General features: G+C 39.8%; 2 protein-coding genes across 4 annotated transcripts in view; one reads left to right on the forward strand and one right to left on the reverse strand.

Annotated features, from left to right (window-relative positions):
• FAR2 (fatty acyl-CoA reductase 2) overlaps positions 1-21,849 on the forward strand; it is a 195,551-nt gene that overhangs the window by 122,157 nt on the left and 51,545 nt on the right. For both annotated transcript variants that reach the window (XM_063640327.1, XM_055280249.2), the window contains exon 2: positions 7,017-7,243. In XM_063640327.1, coding sequence (XP_063496397.1) covers positions 7,055-7,243 — 189 coding nt within the window. In that variant the 5' untranslated portion in view covers positions 7,017-7,054. The remainder of the gene's footprint in view (positions 1-7,016; positions 7,244-21,849) is intronic.
• Positions 16,688-21,849, reverse strand: part of LOC129483208 (UPF0764 protein C16orf89-like) — a 61,245-nt gene continuing 56,083 nt past the window's right edge. The window contains exons 3-4 of one of the 2 annotated variants that reach the window (XM_063640333.1): positions 18,966-19,019; positions 16,688-18,201 (exon numbers count right to left, since the gene is read on the reverse strand). In XM_063640333.1, coding sequence (XP_063496403.1) covers positions 18,051-18,201; positions 18,966-19,019 — 205 coding nt within the window. In that variant the 3' untranslated portion in view covers positions 16,688-18,050. The remainder of the gene's footprint in view (positions 18,202-18,965; positions 19,020-21,849) is intronic. The other variant, XM_055280252.2, reaches the window with a different exon arrangement.

Consider the following 21,849-nt stretch of genomic DNA (forward strand, 5'->3'; position numbering starts at 1 on the left):
TAAGTGAGCTTGAGAGGCTTCAAAAATTTGTTTCTTTAATTTAGTTATGTCCAATGATAAATTATCTTCCTTACCTGGAAGGTGTCCTTTGACCATTTCTATGAATGATCAATCTCATTATAGGAATACCGGGTGATACAGAAATCCGAAGTATTCCAATCACACTGCATTTGCATGCAATGCTCAAGACTCACTACCCAATCTCCAAGCCAAATAACAGACTGTCTTAAATCATTAATTTGATTTGCCAATTTTTGATCGATGGCTTGTTGAGAATTCCACATTTGGGTGGAATTGGCTTGCCAATCATTAACAAAATGAGCCGTTTGAATGGATTGGTGTAATGCCATTCGGGCAGTGCTGGCCATTGCAGTGACTGTAATTAGACCTATGATAACAGTGATTAAAGTGAAAACAAATCTCCTAGATCTTTTGAGAATTTGCTGTAGCACTTCATTAATTAAATGTATTGAGGAGGAGGATTCCTAAGGTCTGGGCAAAGTTACCAGAATCCAGATTCCTTCTCGAGCTCGAACAAACATTACACTTTTCCTGGAGTCAAAATGGGAGTTAATACAAGTATATAGATGACAATTAATGCATTGGACAGTTTGATTATTCATCCAAATTTTGATATTTCTTACTAACAGCATGTAAGGAGGCTTAACACAACTCTGTATGGGAACAGTCAGGTTGGAGGTAAGTAAAGCAGAATGTCCGGGTCTATGTTGATACTGAGAGAGTGGGACGGTGGTGGGAACAACAGTCAGAATAGTTTTCCTTTCCCATACTTATAGTCCAGACATGGCAATAGCCAATTTCCAAAGTTCTGGGTGTTCTGGGCTCAGAATGAGGAGTATCATACGAGGCCTGGGGCGGCGGGGCGGGGGCAGGTAATGCCTTAATCTTCCTGTTTTAAGGGAAAGAATGAGCTGATCCTCCTATGCAAAGTAGAATGACGATTCTCTTTCTCCTGATAAATAAAATAAGTAGCCTCCAGGCATTCTCTTCTGCCAGAGGAGCAATTATTTTTTAAATAGGCCTTTGGTGCCCAGTCTATTACTAAACCATATGAGTCATTTTTTAATATTACTGTATGTGAGTTAACACCATCTTCCCAAATTAAAGTTTTAGATGGTCCCTCAAAATTTTTAGGGCATGGTTTTCCTGCAGGTTTATATTGAAAGTATGGGGTATCTCCCATTACTCTTCCTTTCATTTGTTTTAAAGGAGAAAGGGAGAGGCCAGAGACTAAATATCCTGTTTTATTTGTAGCTGAACTTTCCAGAAGATAAGCAGCCTAGACTTGAGTTTCTAGATGTATACAACCAGGTGCATGTCCAAGGCACAGAGGAGGGTATTTATAACCCATGGTAATATTAAATGCAGTGCCTTCTTCTCCTGGTTGAGCAGGGCAGTGGTCATCTGTGGCTCCAGGCATCTACACACTATCATTAGTGTAGATTTGTGCAGGAGCATCTATCCAGGTGAGAGGTCGAAGAAGGAAAACACATGTAAGTCCAATAAGAATAATTATGTGTAGCAGGTAAATCAGTGTGAGAGGAAACTGGTGAGACAGAAAATATAAGGAGGAGAATCATTAAATAAAACCTAGTGTAAGTGAGATTTAGTGCTGAAGGAGGAAGAGAAGAACAGAGGGATGTTATTTTCAGGCTAATAGAAATGGTAAGATTTTTAGGTTTGTAAGGAGAAAAAGAAAAGTAATTAGGAGAAGTGTGATTAGTTAGATGGGTCTTCATTGCCATCAGGGAGGATTGATTTACACCTATTGTAATTTAGTGTGCCTGTTTCTGAGGAGTCGGCGCAGATCTCACCATGTCTGAAGGCCGTCTCTGACACAGACGTCTTTTCACTGTGGTTTTGATTGTCAGTACTCACCGGAAGCCTGAGTCTTCTGGTAGGTACCCAGACAGGTGATTGATGATCTCCTGTGAAACACAAGCATATCCTCTTCCTCACACTATAATTGTGCCAGGTTCCCAGGTATTGGTTTGGGAGATTTTCCCATAACACTGCCTTGCCTTCATTTAAGGAGAATTTTTTGCCTGTATAATAGCTTTCGGCTACAGTTAGAGTATTATCTTTAGGAACATTTTAAAAATTTAAAGTAAACAATGCTAAATGTAATTGGGAGTGGGGAGTTGTTAAATCATGTTTTGGTTGTTCAGACTGTTTGGACAATTGGGTTTTTAAAGTGCGATTGGCCCGTTCCACCACAGCCTGTCCTTGAGGATTGTAAGGGATTCTAGTAACATGGGAAATTCCTCACTGTTACCTAAGTGAATCAAAAGCCTTACTAACATATCCAGGGGCATTGTCTGTCTTTATTTGATATGGAAGCGCCATAACTGCAAAGCAAGAAAACAGATGTTTTTTAACATGGGCCGTGCCTTCCCGTTTGGCAAGTAGCCTAGATAAAACTTGAGGAGGTATCTACAAAGACATGCACATGTGACAGTCTGCCAAAGGAGCTAACATGAGTCACGTGTATTTGCCATAAAGCATTGGGAGTTAGGCCTCTAGGATTAACACCAGGTTCCTGATTTGGAAGTACGAAGACCTAGCACTGAGGGCAGCTGTGAACAATAAACTTAGCCTGTTTCCAGGTAAGACCAAATTTATCTTTTAAGCCAGCAGCATTGACATGAGTGAGATTATGGAACTCTTGAGCTTCTTGGGTTGTAAAAGGGACTAAACAGTCGACTTTATGGTTACTGGGAGACGTGGGTCCTGGTTAAGTGGTGTGAGACCTAATATGTGTAATATAGAAAGGGTGTCTATGTTGTTGAACTGCCTGTTGTAACCTTGAAAATAGAGAAGCCAATTCAGAATTATCAATATGTTTGATAGTAGCAGTTTCTATACTTTTAGTGGCTTGTAAAACATAAGTGGAATCTGAGACAATATTTAAAGGTTTGGGGAAATCCTGTAAGGCAGTAATCACAGCAATTAACTCCACCTTTTGAGCAGAAGTATAAGAGGTAGAAATAAGTTTGTCTGTAGGATCTATATAACCAGCATTGCCATTACTGGAGCCATCAGTGAACACTGCAACAGCCTCAAGAATGGGTTGATTTTTGGTTAATCGAGGAACCACCTAAGACATCATTTTTATAAAATCAAACAATTTGTTTTTTGGATAATGATTGTCAATAACACCAATAAAATCAGCCAAGTGAATTTGCCACAGTACAGAATGTTGAAAGGTAGCTTGAACTTTGAGTCGATTTAAAGGAACTACAATTATGTTTGGATCAAATCTAGAAATTTGAAGTATTCTGCACCGAGCCTGTCCAATTAATATGGCTATTTGGTCTAGATAAACAGACAAAGTTTTTGACACAGCATGAGGAAGAAAACATCACTCCACTACATCATTATGTTGAACTATTAGTCCAGTAGGGGAGTGCAATGAAGCGAAAACTAGAAGCTGAAAAGGCTGAAACGGCTGTGCTCTAGATAACTGGGCGGTCTGGATTCTTTCCTCTACAAATTCTAGTTCTAGTAATGCCTCAGAGGTCAAAGTCTTAGGGCTGTGGAGATCGGAATCTCCCTGCACGTAGAGAACAAGTTAGACAGCGCATAGGTTGGAATGCCTAAAGTAGGCCTTAAAGAATTAATGTTACCTAAAAGTTTTTGGAAGTCATTTAAAGTTTTTAAAGAATCTCTCCTAATTTGAACTTTTTGAGGTTGAATACATTGTTTATCGACCACCATTCTTAAATATTGAACAGGAGTGGTCTGTTGAATTTTATCCTGAGCGATGTGTAATCTAGCCTCTGTGACACAGTGGCTCAAAATTTGGTAACAGTCAATTAATTCTTTATCAGTGGGGGCAGCAATTAAAATATCATCAATATAATGAAGAATATAGGCCTCGGGAAATTGGGCTTGAACTGGTGAAAGCACTTGTCCAACATAAAGCTGGCAGATTTTAGGGCTATTTAGCATTCCTTGAGGAAGTACTTTCTATTGATAATGAGCTGCAGGCTCCTGATTATTGATAGATGGTACAGTAAAAGCAAATTTTTCACAATCCAATTTATGTAAAGCAATATAAAAAAACAAGCTTTAAGATCCATATCTATGAGAGGCCAATTTTTAGGTATTAAGGCAGGGGCAGCTATGCCAGGTTGGACGTCCCCCATAGGTTTAATTACAGCATTAATGGCCCTTAAATTGGTTACTATCCACCATTTGCCTGATTTCTTTTTTACTAGGAACATAGAATTCCAAGGGGAAAGAGAATGTTCCACATTTCTAAGTTGCAACTGCTCAGAAACCAATTGATTTAAAGCCTCCAGTTTTTCTTTAGAAAGCAGCCACTGCTGAACCTAAATGGGTGTGTCAGATTTGTGAGAAAGAGGCATTGGGGGAGCAGAAGGAGCAGAAGTATACTGGTGATTACTGGTGTTCATGTGTGAAGAAGGGTACAGAGAAGCAGACTGAGTGGACGGTAAAGTGACTGGTTGAGGAACCGAAATGACAGGAGGGTGAGGGGCTGAATTGGATGGGAGAGGGCCTGCAGAATTATAGGTAAATGGTAGTTTGGTCCTGGAGCCATTAGCTGATGCCAGAGGTTTGAAGAGAGAAGAATTAGCATATCTATGGTCCTGGGCTGTGTGAGTCTCAGTCACAGGAGTTTGAAGTACCTGCTCTTCCTGAAAAGAAGGAAGATAAGTAGGGGATAACTTTAAGCCAGAGTTACCAGAGTTAGACATTGAATTTTCAGCATCGTTAGGTGGGGAAGGAGTAGCTGAAGGGAGAGTCTGATCAGATAACAAAGGCCGTGAGGGAGAGGAAGGCTGAGGAAAAGAAGGCAGAAAACTGCAGCAACTGCAGGGGGTAACGAGACTGGCATGCCACTGAGACAGCACTCACCAAGGCCTAACCACCCCAAACAGTGATAGGAACATAAGTCCTTGCCAAGACCAGTTTCTGGAATGCTTTACCAATACAATCTCACACTTTTATCTATACGGTTCTTTTTTCAGGAAACCAAGGACAGAATTTCACCATTGCCCTGAATAGAGTGACCATATTTTCCATGGTTACTCGGACAGCACCCTGTTTTAACAGGAGTTTAATATAGCAGAGATAAGCATAATGGTTAGACTCCGCATGACCTATAGTTGACCTAGACCTTACACAGACTACTCACCACTCGTCAGGGAGTCGAAAACGCGTATCTGTGGACTAAGCCGATTGATGTTTCACTGCACCTACTAAAGGGAATTGGGTTCCTTCATGCACTTAGGAAAAAGGAAAGACCGCGTGGGTGCCAGATATTGGGGAACCTGCCCCGATATTCATGTAGGTTCTTTTCTATTTTCCTTAAGTGTCGGCCAGCTTGAGAAATAAAGGGACAGAGTACAAAAGAGAAAAATTTTAAAGCTGGGCATCCGGGGGAGACATCACATGTCGGTAGGTTCCATGACGCCTTACAAGCCACAAAAACCAGCAAGTTTTTATTAGGGATTTTCAAAAGGGGAGGGAGTGTGCAAATAGGTGTGGGTCACAGACATCAAGTACTTTACAAGGTAATAGAATATCACAAGGCAAGTGGAGTCAGGGAGAGATCACAGGACCACAGGACGGAGGCGAAATTAAAATTGCTAATGAAGTTTCATCACCATTGTCACTGATAACATCTTATCAGGAGGCAGGGTTTTGAGAGCAATCGGTCTGACCAAAATTATTAGGTGGGAATTTCCTTTTCCTAATAAGCCTGGGAGCGCTATGGGAGACTGGGGTCTATTTCATCCCTGCGGTCTTGACCATAAAAGACAGGCGCACCTTGGGGGGCCGTTCATAGGCCTATACTTCCAGGGGCATATTCTCTTTCTCAGGGATGTTCCTTGCTGAGAAAAAGAATTCAGCCATATTTCTCCCATTTGCTTTTGAAAGAAGAGAAATATGGTTCTGTTCTGCCTGGCTCACCAGCGGTCAGAGTTTAAGGTAATCTCTCTTATTCCTTGAACAATTGCTGTTATCCTGTTCTTTTTTCAAGGTGCCTAGATTTCATATTGCTGAAACACACATGCTGTACAATTTGTGCAGTTAATGCAATTATTACAGGGTCCTGAGGCAACATACATCCTCCTCAGCTGACAGGATTAAGAGATTAAAGACAGGCATAGGGAATCACAAGGGTATTGATTGGGGAAGTGATAAGTGTCCATGAAATCTTTACAATTTATGTTTAGAGATTTCAGTAAAGGCAGGCATAAGAAATTGTAAAAGTATTAACTTGAGGAAATAATAAATGTCTATGAAATCTTCACAATCCACATCCTTCTGCCATGGCTTCAGCCAGTCCCTCCGTTTAAGGTCCTTGACTTCCTGCAACAATTATTTGTTCCAATATTTTCTCTAAATAAATCTGAAACTCAAACCCTAATTACCTCATAATTTTTAAAAACCTGATAGCTGTTCTAAGCTTTGGTTTCACAAACTGCAGGGCCAGTCCTAACCTTCTAATTTATGTCCTGTAACACTGCATCCCTTTATTTCCCCTAAGCATGCTGTGCCACATTGCTGCACCTTTGCCCTTGCTCTTTCCTTGGCCTGGGACACCCTGACCCCAGCCCTTCTCTGCCTTCCAAGTTTCAGCTCAGATGTCACAGACGTGAAATTTCCAGATGCTGCTATGTACCCTTTTCATGTCTCCCTTTGTTTTAGCACTTACTATATTGTATTTAACAGTCTCTTTATTGTCTGCCTCCTTCATTAGACTGCAAGCAATTCCTTGAAAGCAGGAACCGTGTCTTTCTCATTTCTTGCTCACGGTTCCTGGCATAAACTCTAGCCTGTAGAGAGAACTCAATAAATATTAATTGGAATAAGTCGTATCACCTGAAAGCCACGATGTTCTCACTGTCTGACCTATTTTTTTCTGCATTCAAAACTCTTGGAAGCAACAGGAACATTTTAAGTGACTTTGAATATGAGAACTTCTGAAGATGTAATCTTTTGTTATTTATCTTCCTTTTCAGGAACCTCTTTCAGGAGCTATAAAAGAAAGGGAGGAAGCATGTCCACGATTGCAGCTTTCTATGGCGGCAAGTCCATTCTCATCACGGGGGCCACAGGCTTCATGGGCAAAGTGCTGATGGAGAAGCTGTTTCGCACCAGCCCCGACCTGAAAGTCATTTACATCCTTGTGAGGCCCAAGGCTGGCCAGACACTGCAGCAGAGGGTTTTCCAGATCCTAAACAGTAAGGTATGCCTTATAGGAATGTGTGTATGATGGGCCATGCCTTAGGGCAAGATGATTCACTACAGTGTTCTCTTATAGTCTCGTATTGCAAGTGAGGACCAGGCTACCTGCACAGGTAGAGAAAGGCAGACAAAACAAGACAGCAACAAGCTGCTGGTGGAAATCGGTGTTTTCCCAAAAGAGGGAAAAGAGTGCTTAGTTTCAGTCCAGGGCAGGTGAGATTGTCTATGTTCTGGAAACTACTAAATATCAAAATACTCAAACTCCCTGAGTGGATGCTTCAGGCTTAATATCTGCTGCAAGTTCATCTGAACTCTTCACTAATTTTCTTTTAAATTTAAGGTTGTTTTTCCTCCCCAAATTTTTCAGATATTCTTCTATTCCGTTCTGTTCTATTGCTTAGGGAGCAGATGTGACTACTAAGTACCCATGTAGTGATACTTTCAGTTGTCTAAACTCTACAAGGTTTAGCTGTTATATATTTTATTTATGGAAACTTTTGACATTTCTATTATCCCATAAGCTCTTCTAAGGTAAAAACGTTGGAAATAAAATATTATATCTGTGAATGAGCATTTGGATATCAAACCCTCTCTCCTCTCGAAAAAAGAAATACATTATGCATATTCTCTCATGTTTTAATTTATAAATTTCAAGGCAGTATAACCTTGGGTTTCAAACATATCTGGGTTAAAATCCTGGCTTATGAATTTGTTGTCATATCGCCTCTTAACCTTCAGCTTTTAGATTTTCAAACTTTCCAATGTTTTAAATAAAAACAACTACTTTCATAGGAACTAAATGAGAAAATGTATATATGTTGTTCATAGTGCACTTTGGAATATAGGGGGTGACATAAGATTGGCAAAAAGAAAATTCAAAGTTTCTTTTCTTACAATCTCCTTTCCAGTGTGTAGGAATGCTAACATCTATGATGCACATGTGTCTGATAGCACAGCACATTGTAGACTGCCCAGAAACACTGATGATCAAATTTATCTGCTTGCAACAGAATACAATTTTATTACAAACCATCATCAAGCAAATTGGAAAAGCCTCACATCTCATGGCTTGACTCAGCAGTGGGACAAAATAACCCTAAGAGCTAACATTTACTGGATACTTGGCACCTACTATCCAAAGGTCTTTTCACACCTTACTTCATGTATCTTTGCAATAACCCTGTGAAGTAAGAACCATTACTATTCTCATTTTATAGATGGGGAAACTGAGGCCTGAAGCGATAACTTACCAAAGATCTTCTACCTAGTAGAGGAAAAATCGGATTTCCAACCCCATAGCCTGACTTTAAGACCAGCACACTTGCTCCTGCCCCACACTGCCTTTGGGATAACTAATGGTTCTTAAAAGGCTGATATGACATAGAACCAAAACCTAGAATAAATTCCCAGATCCCTCTTCAGACAGTTTTTCTCAGTTATCTACCCCAGTGGACTTTGTTTTCTTGGGGTTGGTCTTCTCATGGAGTATCTTAATGGTATTCTCTATTTTTCCTGAATTTGCCTGTTGCCTGTCTTGCTAGGTTGGGGAGGTTCTCCTGGATAATATCCCAAAGTGTGTTTTCCACCTTGTTTCCATTCTCCCTGTCTCCTTCTGGTACTCCAATCAATTGTAGGTTTGGTCCTTTTATGAAGTCCCATATTTCTTGGAGGCTTTGTTCATTCCTTTTCATTCTTTTTTCTCTATTCTTGTCAGCATGTCTTATTTCAGTAAGGTGGTCTCTAAACTCTGATACCCTTTCCTCCACTTGGTTGATTCAGCTGCTGATAGCTGTGTATGCCTCATGACATTGTTGTGCTGTGTTTTTCATTACCATCTGGTCCTTTATGTTCCTCTCTAAACTGGTTATTCTAGTTAGCAATTCCTCTAACCTTTTATCAAGATTCTTAGCTTCTTTGCTTTGTGTTAGAACATGCTCCTTTAGCTCATCATAGTTTTATATTACTCATCTTCTGAAGCCTACTTCTGTCAATTCGTCCATCTGATTCTCCATCCAGTTCTGCATCCTTGATGGAGAGATGTTGTGATCATGTGGAGGAGAAGAGACACTGGCCTTTTGGTTTTTTGGCATTTTTTCCGTTGATTCTTTCTCATCTTTGTGAGTTTGTCTAGTTTCAGTCTTTGAGGCTGCTGACCCTTGGATGGGGTTTTCGTGGGGGCCTTTTTGTTGTTGTTGTTGATGCTGTTGTCGCTTTCTGCTTGTTTGTTTTTCTTTCAATGGTCAGGTCCCTCTTCTGTAGGGCTGCTGCAGTTTGCTGGGCGTTCGCTTTAGGCCTTATTCATCTGATTTGCTGCTGTGCCTGGAGATGTCACTCAAAGAGGCTGGAGAGCGGCAAAGATGGGTCCCTGCTCCTTCTTCTGGGACCTCTGACCTCGAGGGGCACCAGCCTGATGCCAGTAGGATTGCTCCTGTATAGGGTGTCTGACAACCCCTGTTGGAAGGTCTCACCCTGTTGTGGCACCGGGAGCAGGACCGTTTAAGGAACCACTTTGTCCCTTGGTGGAGAGGGTGTGTTTCACTGGGGGGAAACCCACTTGTCTGGGTTGCCCTGATTCCTCAGAACTACCAGGAGGAGAGGTTAAGTCTGCTGGTCCACAGAGACTGCAGCCACCCCTCCCCTTAGGGGCTCGGGCCCAGGGAGATCAGAATTCTGTTCCTAAGCCTCTGGCTAGGGTTATTGGAGATCCTGCAGGGAAGCCACTCCCCCACCAATGAGGAAGGATGGGTGTGGGTTAGGCCTGAAGAGGCATTATGGCCACAGACTGCCACAGTGTGTGTGTGGCTGCCACGGTGTGTAGGGCTGTGGGGACAAGTCTTGGGACCAAGCCATCCAGCCTTCCTGGCACCAGCAGGGGAAAAGCACAGCCTGGAGCTACAGAAATGGGTGCCCCCCATCCCCCGCCCAGGGAGTTTAGCCTGTTAGGCAGTTGCCAGTCCCAATGCTGGCTGCTGCCCCTCCCACAAGGAGCTCAAATGGCTTAGACAGCAGGCAGTGGCAGCCAGGGCTGGTCGCCCCTCTGCCCCCAGGAGTTCAGTAGGCTTAAGCAGATTTTAGCTGAGAGGCTGTAAGAATCTGCACTTTCTCAGGATGGGACGGTAGGCCCTGGTGGCCTGGGTTCCAGAGTGGGCTCTTCTGACTGTAGGTTGCACTGTTCCATGGAAAAAGCAGTCCTGCGGCCTGGGTAGCATGCTCACTCACCACCTCCCTTGGCTGAGGAGAGAGGATTCCCCTTCCCCGTGTGGCTCTCAGGTGGGCTACCGCACCACACTGCTCTTCCTTCTCTCGGTGGGTCACGTCAGCCTTCTAGTCAATTTTGAATGGAGAACCTGGATACCTGGGTTGCTGGCAAAGGATTCACACGCTTCTTATGTTTGTTTTTCTTTTTTTTTAATTATACTTTAAGTTTTAGGGTACATGTGCACAAAGTGCAGGTTTGTTACATATGTATACATGTGCCATGTTGGTTTGCTGCACCCATTAACTCGTCATTTAGCATTAGGTATATCTCCTAATGCTGTCCCTCCCCCCTCCCCCCACCCCGCAACAGGCCCCCGTGTGTGATGTTCCCTTTCCTGTGTCCATGTGTTCTCATTGTTCAGTTCCTACCTATGAGTGAGAACATGCGGTGTTTGGTTTTTTGTCCTTGCGATAGTTTACTGAGAATGATGGTTTCCAGCTTCATCCATGTCCCTACAAAGGACATGAACTCATCATTTTTTATGGCTGCATAGTATTCCATGGTGTATATATGCCACATTTTCTTAATCCAGTCTATCGTTGTTGGACATTTGGGTTGGTTCCAAGTCTTTGCTGTTGTGAATAGTGCCGCAATAAACATACACGTGTGCATGTGTCTTTATAGCAGCATGACTTATAATCCAGTAATGGGATGGCTGGGTCAAATGGTATTTCTAGTTCTAGATCCCTGAGGAATCGCCACACTGACTTCCACAATTGTTGAACTAGTTTACAGTCCCACCAACAGTGTAAAAGTGTTATGTTTGTTTTTCGATGGGAGCCTCCAATCACCCCTGCTTCTAGTAGGCCATCTCGGCCCCACCTCTGGACTTTGTTTTCATCACGTAGCAGACATTTCGTGTTACTCTGGGAGCTTTGTTGCCAACTATGGATTTCTAGATAAATATTGTGGCAGAGAGTCTTGTGGTCAGCCCAATCTTTACCTACTGCTTCTTTCAATGCAGTGTTTTTTATAACAGGGCAACATTGCTTTTGTTCTGGAAATCGTGATTATACTCTATGTAACTTATCTGTGAAACTGCCTTGCAAATCTCAGCACCTGTTTTCACTATTGGGCTATTTATTGTCAGCTGTTGACTTTTATGAACAGTGGTTCTCAAAGTGTGGTCCCAGTATCAGCAGCATTCAAGCTCACCTGAGAACTATCTGTTGTGATCAGATGGTGCTTAATAGCCTGGGCATCAGAGGCAGATGGAACTGGGTGTGAATCTCCATACGACCAATTCTGAGTTGTGTGATAGCGGACTAGATATATACTTTGCTGAGCCTTGGTTTCTTTATCTGCAAAATGCTGTAATAATACCTTGCTTACCCAGGGAGTCTCTGCGTCTTTCTCTCTTGCCCTCAAGCCTTTCTGGATTTAAGGTATGGCTTTCACCACTATTTCCTAGGGCCTCACTTTTTACTAAGTTAGTCTGTATACTAAGTTATGCCAAAAAAAAGTGTTTTTTTTTCCCCATAAATTTTTCCCTCAAAGAGTTGTGGGAGGAAGGGAATCTGATGTGTATAATATAGTTGAAAAACACATCTATGGTAGATCACAAACCATGTCTACGTGGCCATTTTGTGGGTAACAAAAACAGATTCTATCACCTGATTATTAATACACAAGCCATTAGCTATGCAAATATCTACTTTCTTGTCAGTATATGGAATCTGATACCTGTAAAGAGATTTTCCATGGAAAAAATTATGTACTTGATTTTATTGCTGCATATCCCAAAACTGAAAAGTTTTTGCTACACAAATTGTGTATGCTTCAGAATATAAGAATGCTATTGCTGACTGGCTGTGGATAAAGCTCTGTGCAAATAAGGAATTACACGAGAAGTAGTTACTGGCCATCTATGAGATTCAAGATATTATTGCTTGTATTCCCTTTGAAATTGAAAATTCAAAATAAAGACAAGACAGATAAAGTTATATTTTTTTATATTTTTTAAGTTATGGGGATGAGCTATGTTTGAAAGGTGAAAGAAACCTCTAGATTTTATATATATATATATATATATAAAACCTCTAGATTATATATATATGTATATATACAACCTAAAGATTATATATATATGTGTGTGTGTATGTGCTGCTGCACTCCAGCCTGGGCAACAGAGTGAAACTCTGTCTCAAAAAAAAAAAAAAATAGATAAAATACGTTTTTATAAAATATTTATTTATTTTGAGACACAGTCTCACTCTGTCACCCAGCTGCTGGAGTGCAGTGGCTCTATCTCAGCTCACTGTAACCTCTGCCACCTGGGTTCAAGCGATTCTCCTGCCTCAGCCTCCTGAGTAGCTGGGATTACAGGCATCTGCCACTGCGCCTGGCTAATTTTTGTAGTTTTAGTAGAGATGGGGTTTCACCATCGTGGCCAGACTGGTCTTGAACTCCTGACCTCATGATCCACCCACCTCAGCCTCCCAAAGTGCTGGGATTACAGGCGTGAGCCACCATGCCCAGCCATAAAATAGTTTTAATGCATAGCAGAACTTGAGGCAAAATAAGGAAATCTGTAAGTGTCCAGAAATAACAAGAAAGTACACACCTACACACAAAAAGAGCGAGAAAAGTTGAACAAGCACACAAATATGACGAGTATTTATTGAGAGCCAAATGTATGTCAGGCACATATTACTTTGTGCCTGGGGAACAGGGGCAATAAAGTAGAAAATAAAACAGACATGGGATTGGCCTCATAGATCTTTTTTTTTTAAATTTATTTATTTATTTATTTTTTATTATTATACTTTAGGTTTTAGGGTACATGTGCACAATGTGCAGGTTTGTTACATATGTATCCATGTGCCATGTTGTTTTGCTGCACCCATTAACTCGTCATTTAGCATTAGGTATATCTCCTAATGCTGTCCCTCCCCCCTCCCCCCACCCCACAACAGTCCCTGGAGTGTGATGTTCCCCTTCCTGTGTCCATGAGTTCTCATTGTTCAGTTCCCACCTATGAGTGAGAACATGAGTTGTTTGGTTTTTTGTCCTTGCGATAGTTTACTGAGAATGATGGTTTCCAGTTTCATCCATGTCCCTACAAAGGACATGAACTCATCATTTTTTATGGCTGCATAGTATTCCATGGTGTATATGTGCCACATTTTCTTAATCCAGTCTATCATTGTTGGACATTTGGGTTGGTTCCAAGTCTTTGCTATTGTGAGTAGTGCCACAATAAACATATGTGTGCATGTGTCTTTATAGCAGCATGATTTATAGTCCTTTGGGTATATACCCAGTAATGGGATGGCTGGGTCAAATGGTATTTCTAGTTCTAGATCCCTGAGGAATCGCCACACTGACTTCCACAATGGTTGGACTAGTTTACAGTCCCACCAACAGTGTAAAAGTGTTCCTATTTCTCCACATCCTCTCCAGCACCTGTTGTTTCCTGACTTTTGAATGATCTCCATTCTAACTGGTGTGAGATGGTATCTCACTGTGGTTTTGATTTGCATTTCTCTGATGGCCAGTGATGATGAGCATTTTTTCATGTGTTTTTTGGCTGCATAAATGTCTTCTTTTGAGAAGTGTCTGTTCATGTGCTTCGCCCACTTTTTGATGGGGTTGTTTGTTTTTTTCTTGTAAATTTGTTTGAGTTCATTGTAGATTCTGGATATTAGCCCTTTGTCAGATGAGTAGGTTGCAAAAATTTTCTCCCATTCTGTAGGTTGGGCCTCATAGATCTTAAAGTCCAGTGAGGTAAACAAGTTTCATAAGAAATAAATGTATATTTAAGTATTTTGAAAAGTACTGTGAAGAAAAAGAATAAGGCACGTTGAGAGAGAGAATAATAAGTGACACCTGCTTTAAAATTATGCGCTGGAAAAGGACTCCAGAGATAGTGCCACTGGAGCTCAGGAAGAGTTAGTATGTTTAAGAAAATGCAGGAGAGCATTTCTTTCAGGTAGATGCCTAGGCTCTGCCTACTTTGCATGCTTCTGACTATGTAAGGCAAAAATTTATAGAAGTATAATCATGCCTTTGCTGCAAAATGAGAAATAGACACTTAAGAAGAAATTTCCATCTCATTGAATGAGCATTTTGATGCTATAGTAATTGTTTCAATTTAAAACATTCATGTGTACGTATTTTCTTTTTTTTTTAAGACAGGGTCTCACTCTGTTGTCCAGGTTGGAGTACAGTTCGCAATCAGCTCACTGTAACCTTAGACTCCTGGGTTCAAAGGATTCTCTTGCCTCAACCTCCTGAGTAGCTGGGAATACAGGCACACACTGCCAAAGCTGGCTAATTGTCAAATTTTTGTACAGATGGGATCTCACTATGTTGCTTAGGCTGGTCTTGAACTTGTGGCCTCAAACAATCCTCCTACCTCAGCCTCCCAAAGTGCTAGGATTACAAGTGTGAGCCACCACACCTAGTTTATACATATTTTCAATAGTTTTAATAAAATATATTTATATTTAATAAAATATGTTTATACAAATTTTCAGTAGTTTTATAACAACAAAGTCCCTTAGAGGCAGAGGATAGACTTTTTTTAAATTTCTGAGACATGGTCTCACGCTTATCACCAACGCTGGAGGGCATTGCATGATCATTGTTCACTGCAGCCTCAACCTCCTGGGCTCATGTGATCCACCCACCTCAGCCTCCCAAGTAGCTGGGACCACAAATATGTGACACCATGCCCAGCTATTTTTTTAAATTTTTTTTTTTTAAGACATGGTGGTCCCACTACATTGTACAGGCTGGTCTCAAACTCCTGGTTTCAAGCAATCTTCTGGTTTCAGCCTCCCGAATTGCTGGGATTACAGGCATGAGCCACCACACCTGGCTAGAGAACAGACTTTTAACAACAAAGAAGTACTTTTTATTCTAACGTTGAATTTAGGAGACTGTATAAAGTGAAGGTGGGTAGATGAGACTGATTGCTTACAGAAAGCTAGCTTTGTGTGCTGAACTTGATACTATTACAGGTTTCTTGAAAGATCTGGGAAAAAATGTTTAAAATTGCAACTGGAAGACATTTGCTAGACTAGAAATGGAGACTCCTAAGCACTCAGGAATTCGGCAAATGGCTGCTAGTTGGGTTTTTATTTTTATTTTTTGGATTTAAGATACCATCAAACTCTAGTTCTTTCTGAATTGAAGACGGCTAATTGATGGGTATGTTTTGTATTAGTAAAAGCAAAAAGCTTATTAATTTATATTTTACATTAACAAAACCCATAGAGGGAAATTCTACTTTGCCTTTGTAACCCATGTGTCAGCTTGGGTATCCCTGCCCTTTAATAAAAATGTAATTAATGACATTGTCCAAGAATTGTTGAGAATTCTCAGATGGCTCATTTTTCATGGTCATCTCTGCTGTTGCCTGGGATGAATTAGGTATGTTTATGAATCATCTTTCATTTCTCATGGGCTCCATACCAAGTTGATCCAGACCAGGCCAAGGCTCTTTCTTCAGTTGTCATAAATTTAGAATCAAACAACAAAAAGAGAGAACACTTGCCTCGGACTGCCTACCACTCATAGGACTTGCCTTTACCTCCCACACATGAATGCCCAATCTTTCAATGGGTCATCCTCTACCCTGTTAACTGAGGTTTTCTGTGTTTATTTTTCTCATCATTTTAAGTCTTCCATTTATTGTAATCTAGGAGAAAATGAGGTCACTGAGTTTGTTAATTCATTATGCTGAGTTTAGTACACAAATTCTAAGCAATGTTTCACAGACTTGGCTTTTTCTTGGTGCAACAAATATGGGCTTTTGTAAATTGTTTTTCTCTTTTTGGTCCCACAGCTGTGTTTTGGATGGTTAAAGCTGCTAAAAGTCTAAACCCTCAATTGCAGGTTACTTGTAGGTTTAGTTATTGTATCTGTACTGGGAGGTAGCATAGGGCAGTAAAAAGAATACTGATGCTCTAGATACTCTCTCCTCAATCAGAGAGATAGAGCTTGGTAGAGAGACCATGGCCTAGTTACCTAACCCATATGAGTCTTGTTTTTATTATTCATAAACTGGATCTGATAATAATAGCTATTTCATATGGATTTGCAAAGATCAAATGTGATCCTAAGTATAAAATAGTGTTTTATATTGTGCAATATAAATCATTAGTTTTTTTTTTTTTTTTTTTGAGACGAAGTCTAGCTCTGTCACCCAGGCTGGAGTACAGTGGCATGATCTCTGCTCACTGCAACCTCTGCCTCCCGGGTTCAAGCGATTCTCCTGCCTCAGCCTCCCAAGTAGCTGGGATTACAGGCATCCGCCACCATGCCTGGCTAATTTTTGTATTTCTGGTAGAGATGGGGTTTCACCATGTTGACCAGGCTTGTCTCGAACTCCTGACCTCAGGCGATCTGCCTGCCTCGGCCTCCCAAAGTATTGGGATTACAGGCATGAGCCACCACTCCCAGCTAAATGTTAGTTTTTTATCAGTAACCTCTCATTTCTTTTCCCAGGTATGTTATTTTGTTCATTATCCCTAGGCAAGACCCTCTAAATTGCTGTAACAGTTTCACAGTCTTATCAAGGATGTATATATTCCTGCATTCTCTTTTCTATAGTTAGTCATCATTTCATTAGAAAGATATTTAAGAATTCACATTATATTACAACATTTAATTTGAAAAAAAAACTTTTTGCAGGAAAGGAAAGTATAATCAGAAATTCATCTATCATCTTAACGTCCTAGGTTTCACCAGTCTGTGCCATATGTGTTCACATTAACTCTCCTTTCTGCATGAGTTGTACTAATGTGGGTGCTGAAGGAGATAAACCCCCCAAATCAGTAGCTTAATACAAATGAAATTTGATTATCAAACGCAGTAGGTGTAATTGGTAGAAGGCATTGCACTCCACAGTCATTCAAGGATCCATGCTGAGGGAAGGTTGCCATCTTCTGCACATGACTTCTAAACCATCCAAGGTCTCTCTCTGGATGACAATAAACCACTGTCAGTGGGGTAAAAGAGGCACTGGACATCATGTGGAAGGTTTCTGTGGCCCAGGCCTAGAAGTGCCCATCACATCTGTCCATATTCCATTCTCAGAACTGTCACTGGGCATCTAACCACAAGGATGGCTGGAAAATGCGTAGCTGTGTGTCCAGGAGAAAAGGAAAATAGGATTGTTGAACAATCCTATTTTAGGTCGCCAAATATCTGCTTTCTTCTCTTTCCCACACATAGAAGACACTATTCCTACCCCAGGGTCTCACAGCATTATTGCATCCAGTCCAAAGTCCAAGGGAGAATAGACTATCCTCTCTATCAGATCCAGATATTTCAGCTTCTGGTTTGGTATTCTTGGATAAAAAGGCGAATTTTCTGCCTCCCATGTTGAGGTAGAAAATGTCTCTGTTCTACCTCTTGTCGTTGTAGAACAGCAAAGTTGAAGAAAAAATAAAATCAAACAACGACACCTTCTATTCAAAAAAGAGAAGACAGGCAGGCAAGCAGCAGTCCCTAGAATATAACCATAAGGAAATCCTGATTAGCGAGTATTGAGAAGCTTCCTACACTGGGAGTGGGGAAATTCCTTAAATAGCCTCTAAATCTACTCTCTGTGAGGACCTTCTTTTCCATCATTATTTGTGGTGGCTCCATCTCTGGAAAGTTCTTCCTTATTTCTTATTCCCTGGCTGTCACCTCTGAAGTGGCTGTTAAGAAGCGTGCTCTTCTTGCGATCTTTGGCTTCATAACTCATTCTGCAAGAGTAAAGATGGAAACCAATGGGTGTTTTAGGTTTATCTGTCATTTGCGGACTCTGGGGCTGTGGGAGAAAAAATAAATCCTTTGGTTCATGCACACAATGTGACAGCTTGGCATAAGTAAAAGACATGAACAAAAGGATTAATGAAGAAGTGAAAGAGAAGGAGTATACATTAGGCAAAACATCATCTAAATACAAAAAAAAAAAAAACTGGAATGCATTAAACTTGTTCATTCAATAAGTGTTGGCTGAGTGCCTAGTAAGTATCAAGCACTGAACTAGATGTGGAGGATACAGTGGCAACACATGGAAAAGTTAAAGGAAAAAAAAATTGGGTAATAAATTTGTTATTGGTTTTAGCATATCAAAAAAATTCGAGAAAATAGTGCAGTGTTTGCCAAATCTAAAACTCTTTCACCCTCACTGAGTCTTAAATTAGGAATGCACAAAAGCAGAATTACTAGAAAATCAAAGTTTTATGGGTGTATTCCCTTAAGTAATAGCCCTATATTGGAAAGTTGGTGGAGGTGCCTGCGCATTTTAAATAACCAACCTACACCTTTACCCCCTCCCCTAAATTCTAACCAAATAAAGTATAAAATAAGGTAGAACTCACCATGTTACATCAGCTTACCAGCAATGAAGTCAATGCTGATTGGAAAAGTGTCAAGCAATAAAGAAGAGTTTGGATTTATCTTTAACACTGTCTTCATGTCACTTAATACTTTAATTTCAGCCAACTCTACTTCTAAAACCAACCTCTTATGCAATGATCTTGTCTGGCTCAGAGTTTCTTCTGGTAGGCAACAGATTCTGCAAATATTATCTCATGTTAATCAAGACCCCCTCTAGATTCTGCCATTTAACTTTAACGAGTTTGACACAAACAGAGTGATTTAATGCAGTTGTAACTTATTCCTAAGTAGGGCCTGGTATAGCTGTTAAGCAATACATCTCTCCAGTCACACATAATAATGAATGAATTCTAACTCACTGCAAGTACTACAGTGTTCCTGAAGGTAATAAACCATATCAGCTATGTGAGGCTTGGAAATTTTTTTTTAAAACATAGTAACCAAAAATGTTACCAATTGGCCTTTGATTACAAGTATATCCCCCAGGAAATATGACCAAAAGGACATCTGTTCTATGTATCAAAATTCAGACATCTGCTTCATTCTTTTCCTTTTGTGGTATGCATACCTATCACATCTGACTTCCAGTTTCCCTGCTGTCAAAGAGAAACAATTAAATGGGAGATGCTCTAGACAAAGGGATTTTAAAAAATCCATTGGCCACAGAAAACTAGAACGGAAGAATCGAAAGAGGAGATTAATTTTCTTTCTTATTACTAAGTTTCTTAAGTATTTTCAGAGCACTTAAAGGGACATACCAATGGGGGGGAAAGTATATGAATTAATGGCAGGATTCTTGAGGACTTTCTCACAAAGATAATTAAAGTGTCACTCTAAGACAACAACCAGAGACACCACAAATAATGTATAGATATTTTTATTGTAGTATTACTTATAGTAAACTTGGATCCAATTTAAATGTCCCACAATAGAGGAATGACTAAATAAACAACAATACATACAAGTGTTAGACAAGTATTCAGGCATTAAAAATCATGTTTTATAAAATAGTAAATGACACAAAAAGGCTTGTAATAATATATTGGTGCAAAAACAGATGCAAAACTATATTCAGTATAATCTCAACTATTAGCCCTAAATGTTGTTGTGATCTTGGATTATATTTTTTTGCATTTTCAAACTTTCAAATTAGCGTTATGATTATGCTACTTCTATGGTGAGGAAAAATTACCCTCTATAATAGTGAAAAAATAAGAACAGTAATCTTTGGTCTTCCACGTTTTCCAAATACGATGAACACATTACATTTTTACAGTGGAAGAAAAGAAACACCTGTCTTGTAGAGTAGTAAATAAATCAGAATAAGGCAGAAATCAATCATGAATTTACAAAATTATGTCATCAAGTATAAGTTCAGTTCATTTTTAGTTTTGAAACTGTTTATCAAAATTAAATAGTTTGACTATTTTTATTAGAAATATGATTCTAAGAATTCAACATTGCTTTTTAAAAAATTATCGTCTAGTTTTTCATAAAGTCTGAGGAGCTGCTAGGTAAATTTCGCACATCAAATTTCACGTGTTGAAATGTGAACATGCTCACCACAGACCAAGGGTTTCCGAGCTGCGGTTTCATCTCTTACTTATGCAAAATATGCTCATGTAACTATGAACCAATCAGCTTTTCATTGTGTCAAAAGCAAATGTAGACAGTGAAATTGATATTTTAGCTTTATTATTGTCTTAAATATGTCTTGGCTTAAAAAGACATGGATGGCTTTTCCCCACTATACCAGATAATGAGTTGCAAATAAATCATTCAGTAGTAAAGTTCAAAGAAACGTTGAAAGCATTTCGAGTTTCCTAGTGTCTTTCGGATATTTCTTTTTACAACAACCATGTCCCACGTCTATCTGTTTAGGATCTTAAGTTGCTAATAATCTACTCTCAATAATTCCTTAAGAAAACATTAAAAGGACAGTATCTATACCAAGGGAATAAAATCCGAAGTAGTAGAAATTATTAAAAGTGATGTAGCTACTTAAGAATGAGTGCGAGCTCAGATGCTGAAAAATGTATCATTGAGATAATACCAAAAATGGTCAACCTTTTCCTGTTAAGTTATAGTAAAGTATATAGTATGAGTACTTAGTATATAAGAGGAGAGTTAGAATGAGATTGTACCAGGTTGAGAATTCCTCATCCGAGAAGACCAGACAAAATTCAAGGTTTTTAGAGAGGGACTATCCTGAATGATATCACCAGTAAGTGGGTTTATAAACAAAGACAGAGCTTGGCAGGTTGCACTGGATCCTTCAAACCAGTTTCTCTGGAAAAATGTGAATTATTCAATAAACCCTCAGTTGCCCCTGAGGTAAATCAACTTTGAAATACAGTAGAGAACTCTGGGTGATAAATCACACAGGGTTACACACTGGGTCCACAGTTCACAGAACATGATTAGATTTAAGACAATAGAAGATAGGGACATTTTATGCACTAGTTTTTTGAATCCTTTTGAGACTATCGCTGTTTGGCAGTTCCTAGAAGGTTTATATAAATTAATCTTTAAGAGGTAAACAAATTAACTTTGAACTAAGAAAACAAAAACAAAACAAAAAACTTCCAATTAGAAAACATCTTCAAAGAAAAGCCCACCAATGAAAGAAGCACACAGTAGAAGTGTTAATTTTATTTTATAAGTTTCTTGTTAATTTTCAGACTCTTTTGTAGGGAAAAAAAAGTGTGTTCATGCTTGCCCCAGGCTTCGCTGTATAAAAGCTGCTTGTTCTCAACTTCCAAAAATGAATTTCTGATTGACATTAATCATTCTGTTAAATTTCTACATAAGGCAAAGGCAATTGGAAACATTTGCATTAAAACTTCCAGAATTGGAAATATTTGCATTTAAACTTCCCAAGCCAGTTGTGTTCCACTACTGTTTTTTTTTTTTGTTTGTTTTTTTTTTTTTTTTTTTTTTTTTGAGACGGAGTCTTGCTCTTTCACCCAGGCTGGAGTGCAGTGGCGCAATCTCGGCTCACTGCAAGC

This window comes from Symphalangus syndactylus, chromosome 5, assembly GCF_028878055.3.
Source record: "Symphalangus syndactylus isolate Jambi chromosome 5, NHGRI_mSymSyn1-v2.1_pri, whole genome shotgun sequence".
NCBI lineage: Eukaryota > Metazoa > Chordata > Mammalia > Primates > Hylobatidae > Symphalangus > Symphalangus syndactylus.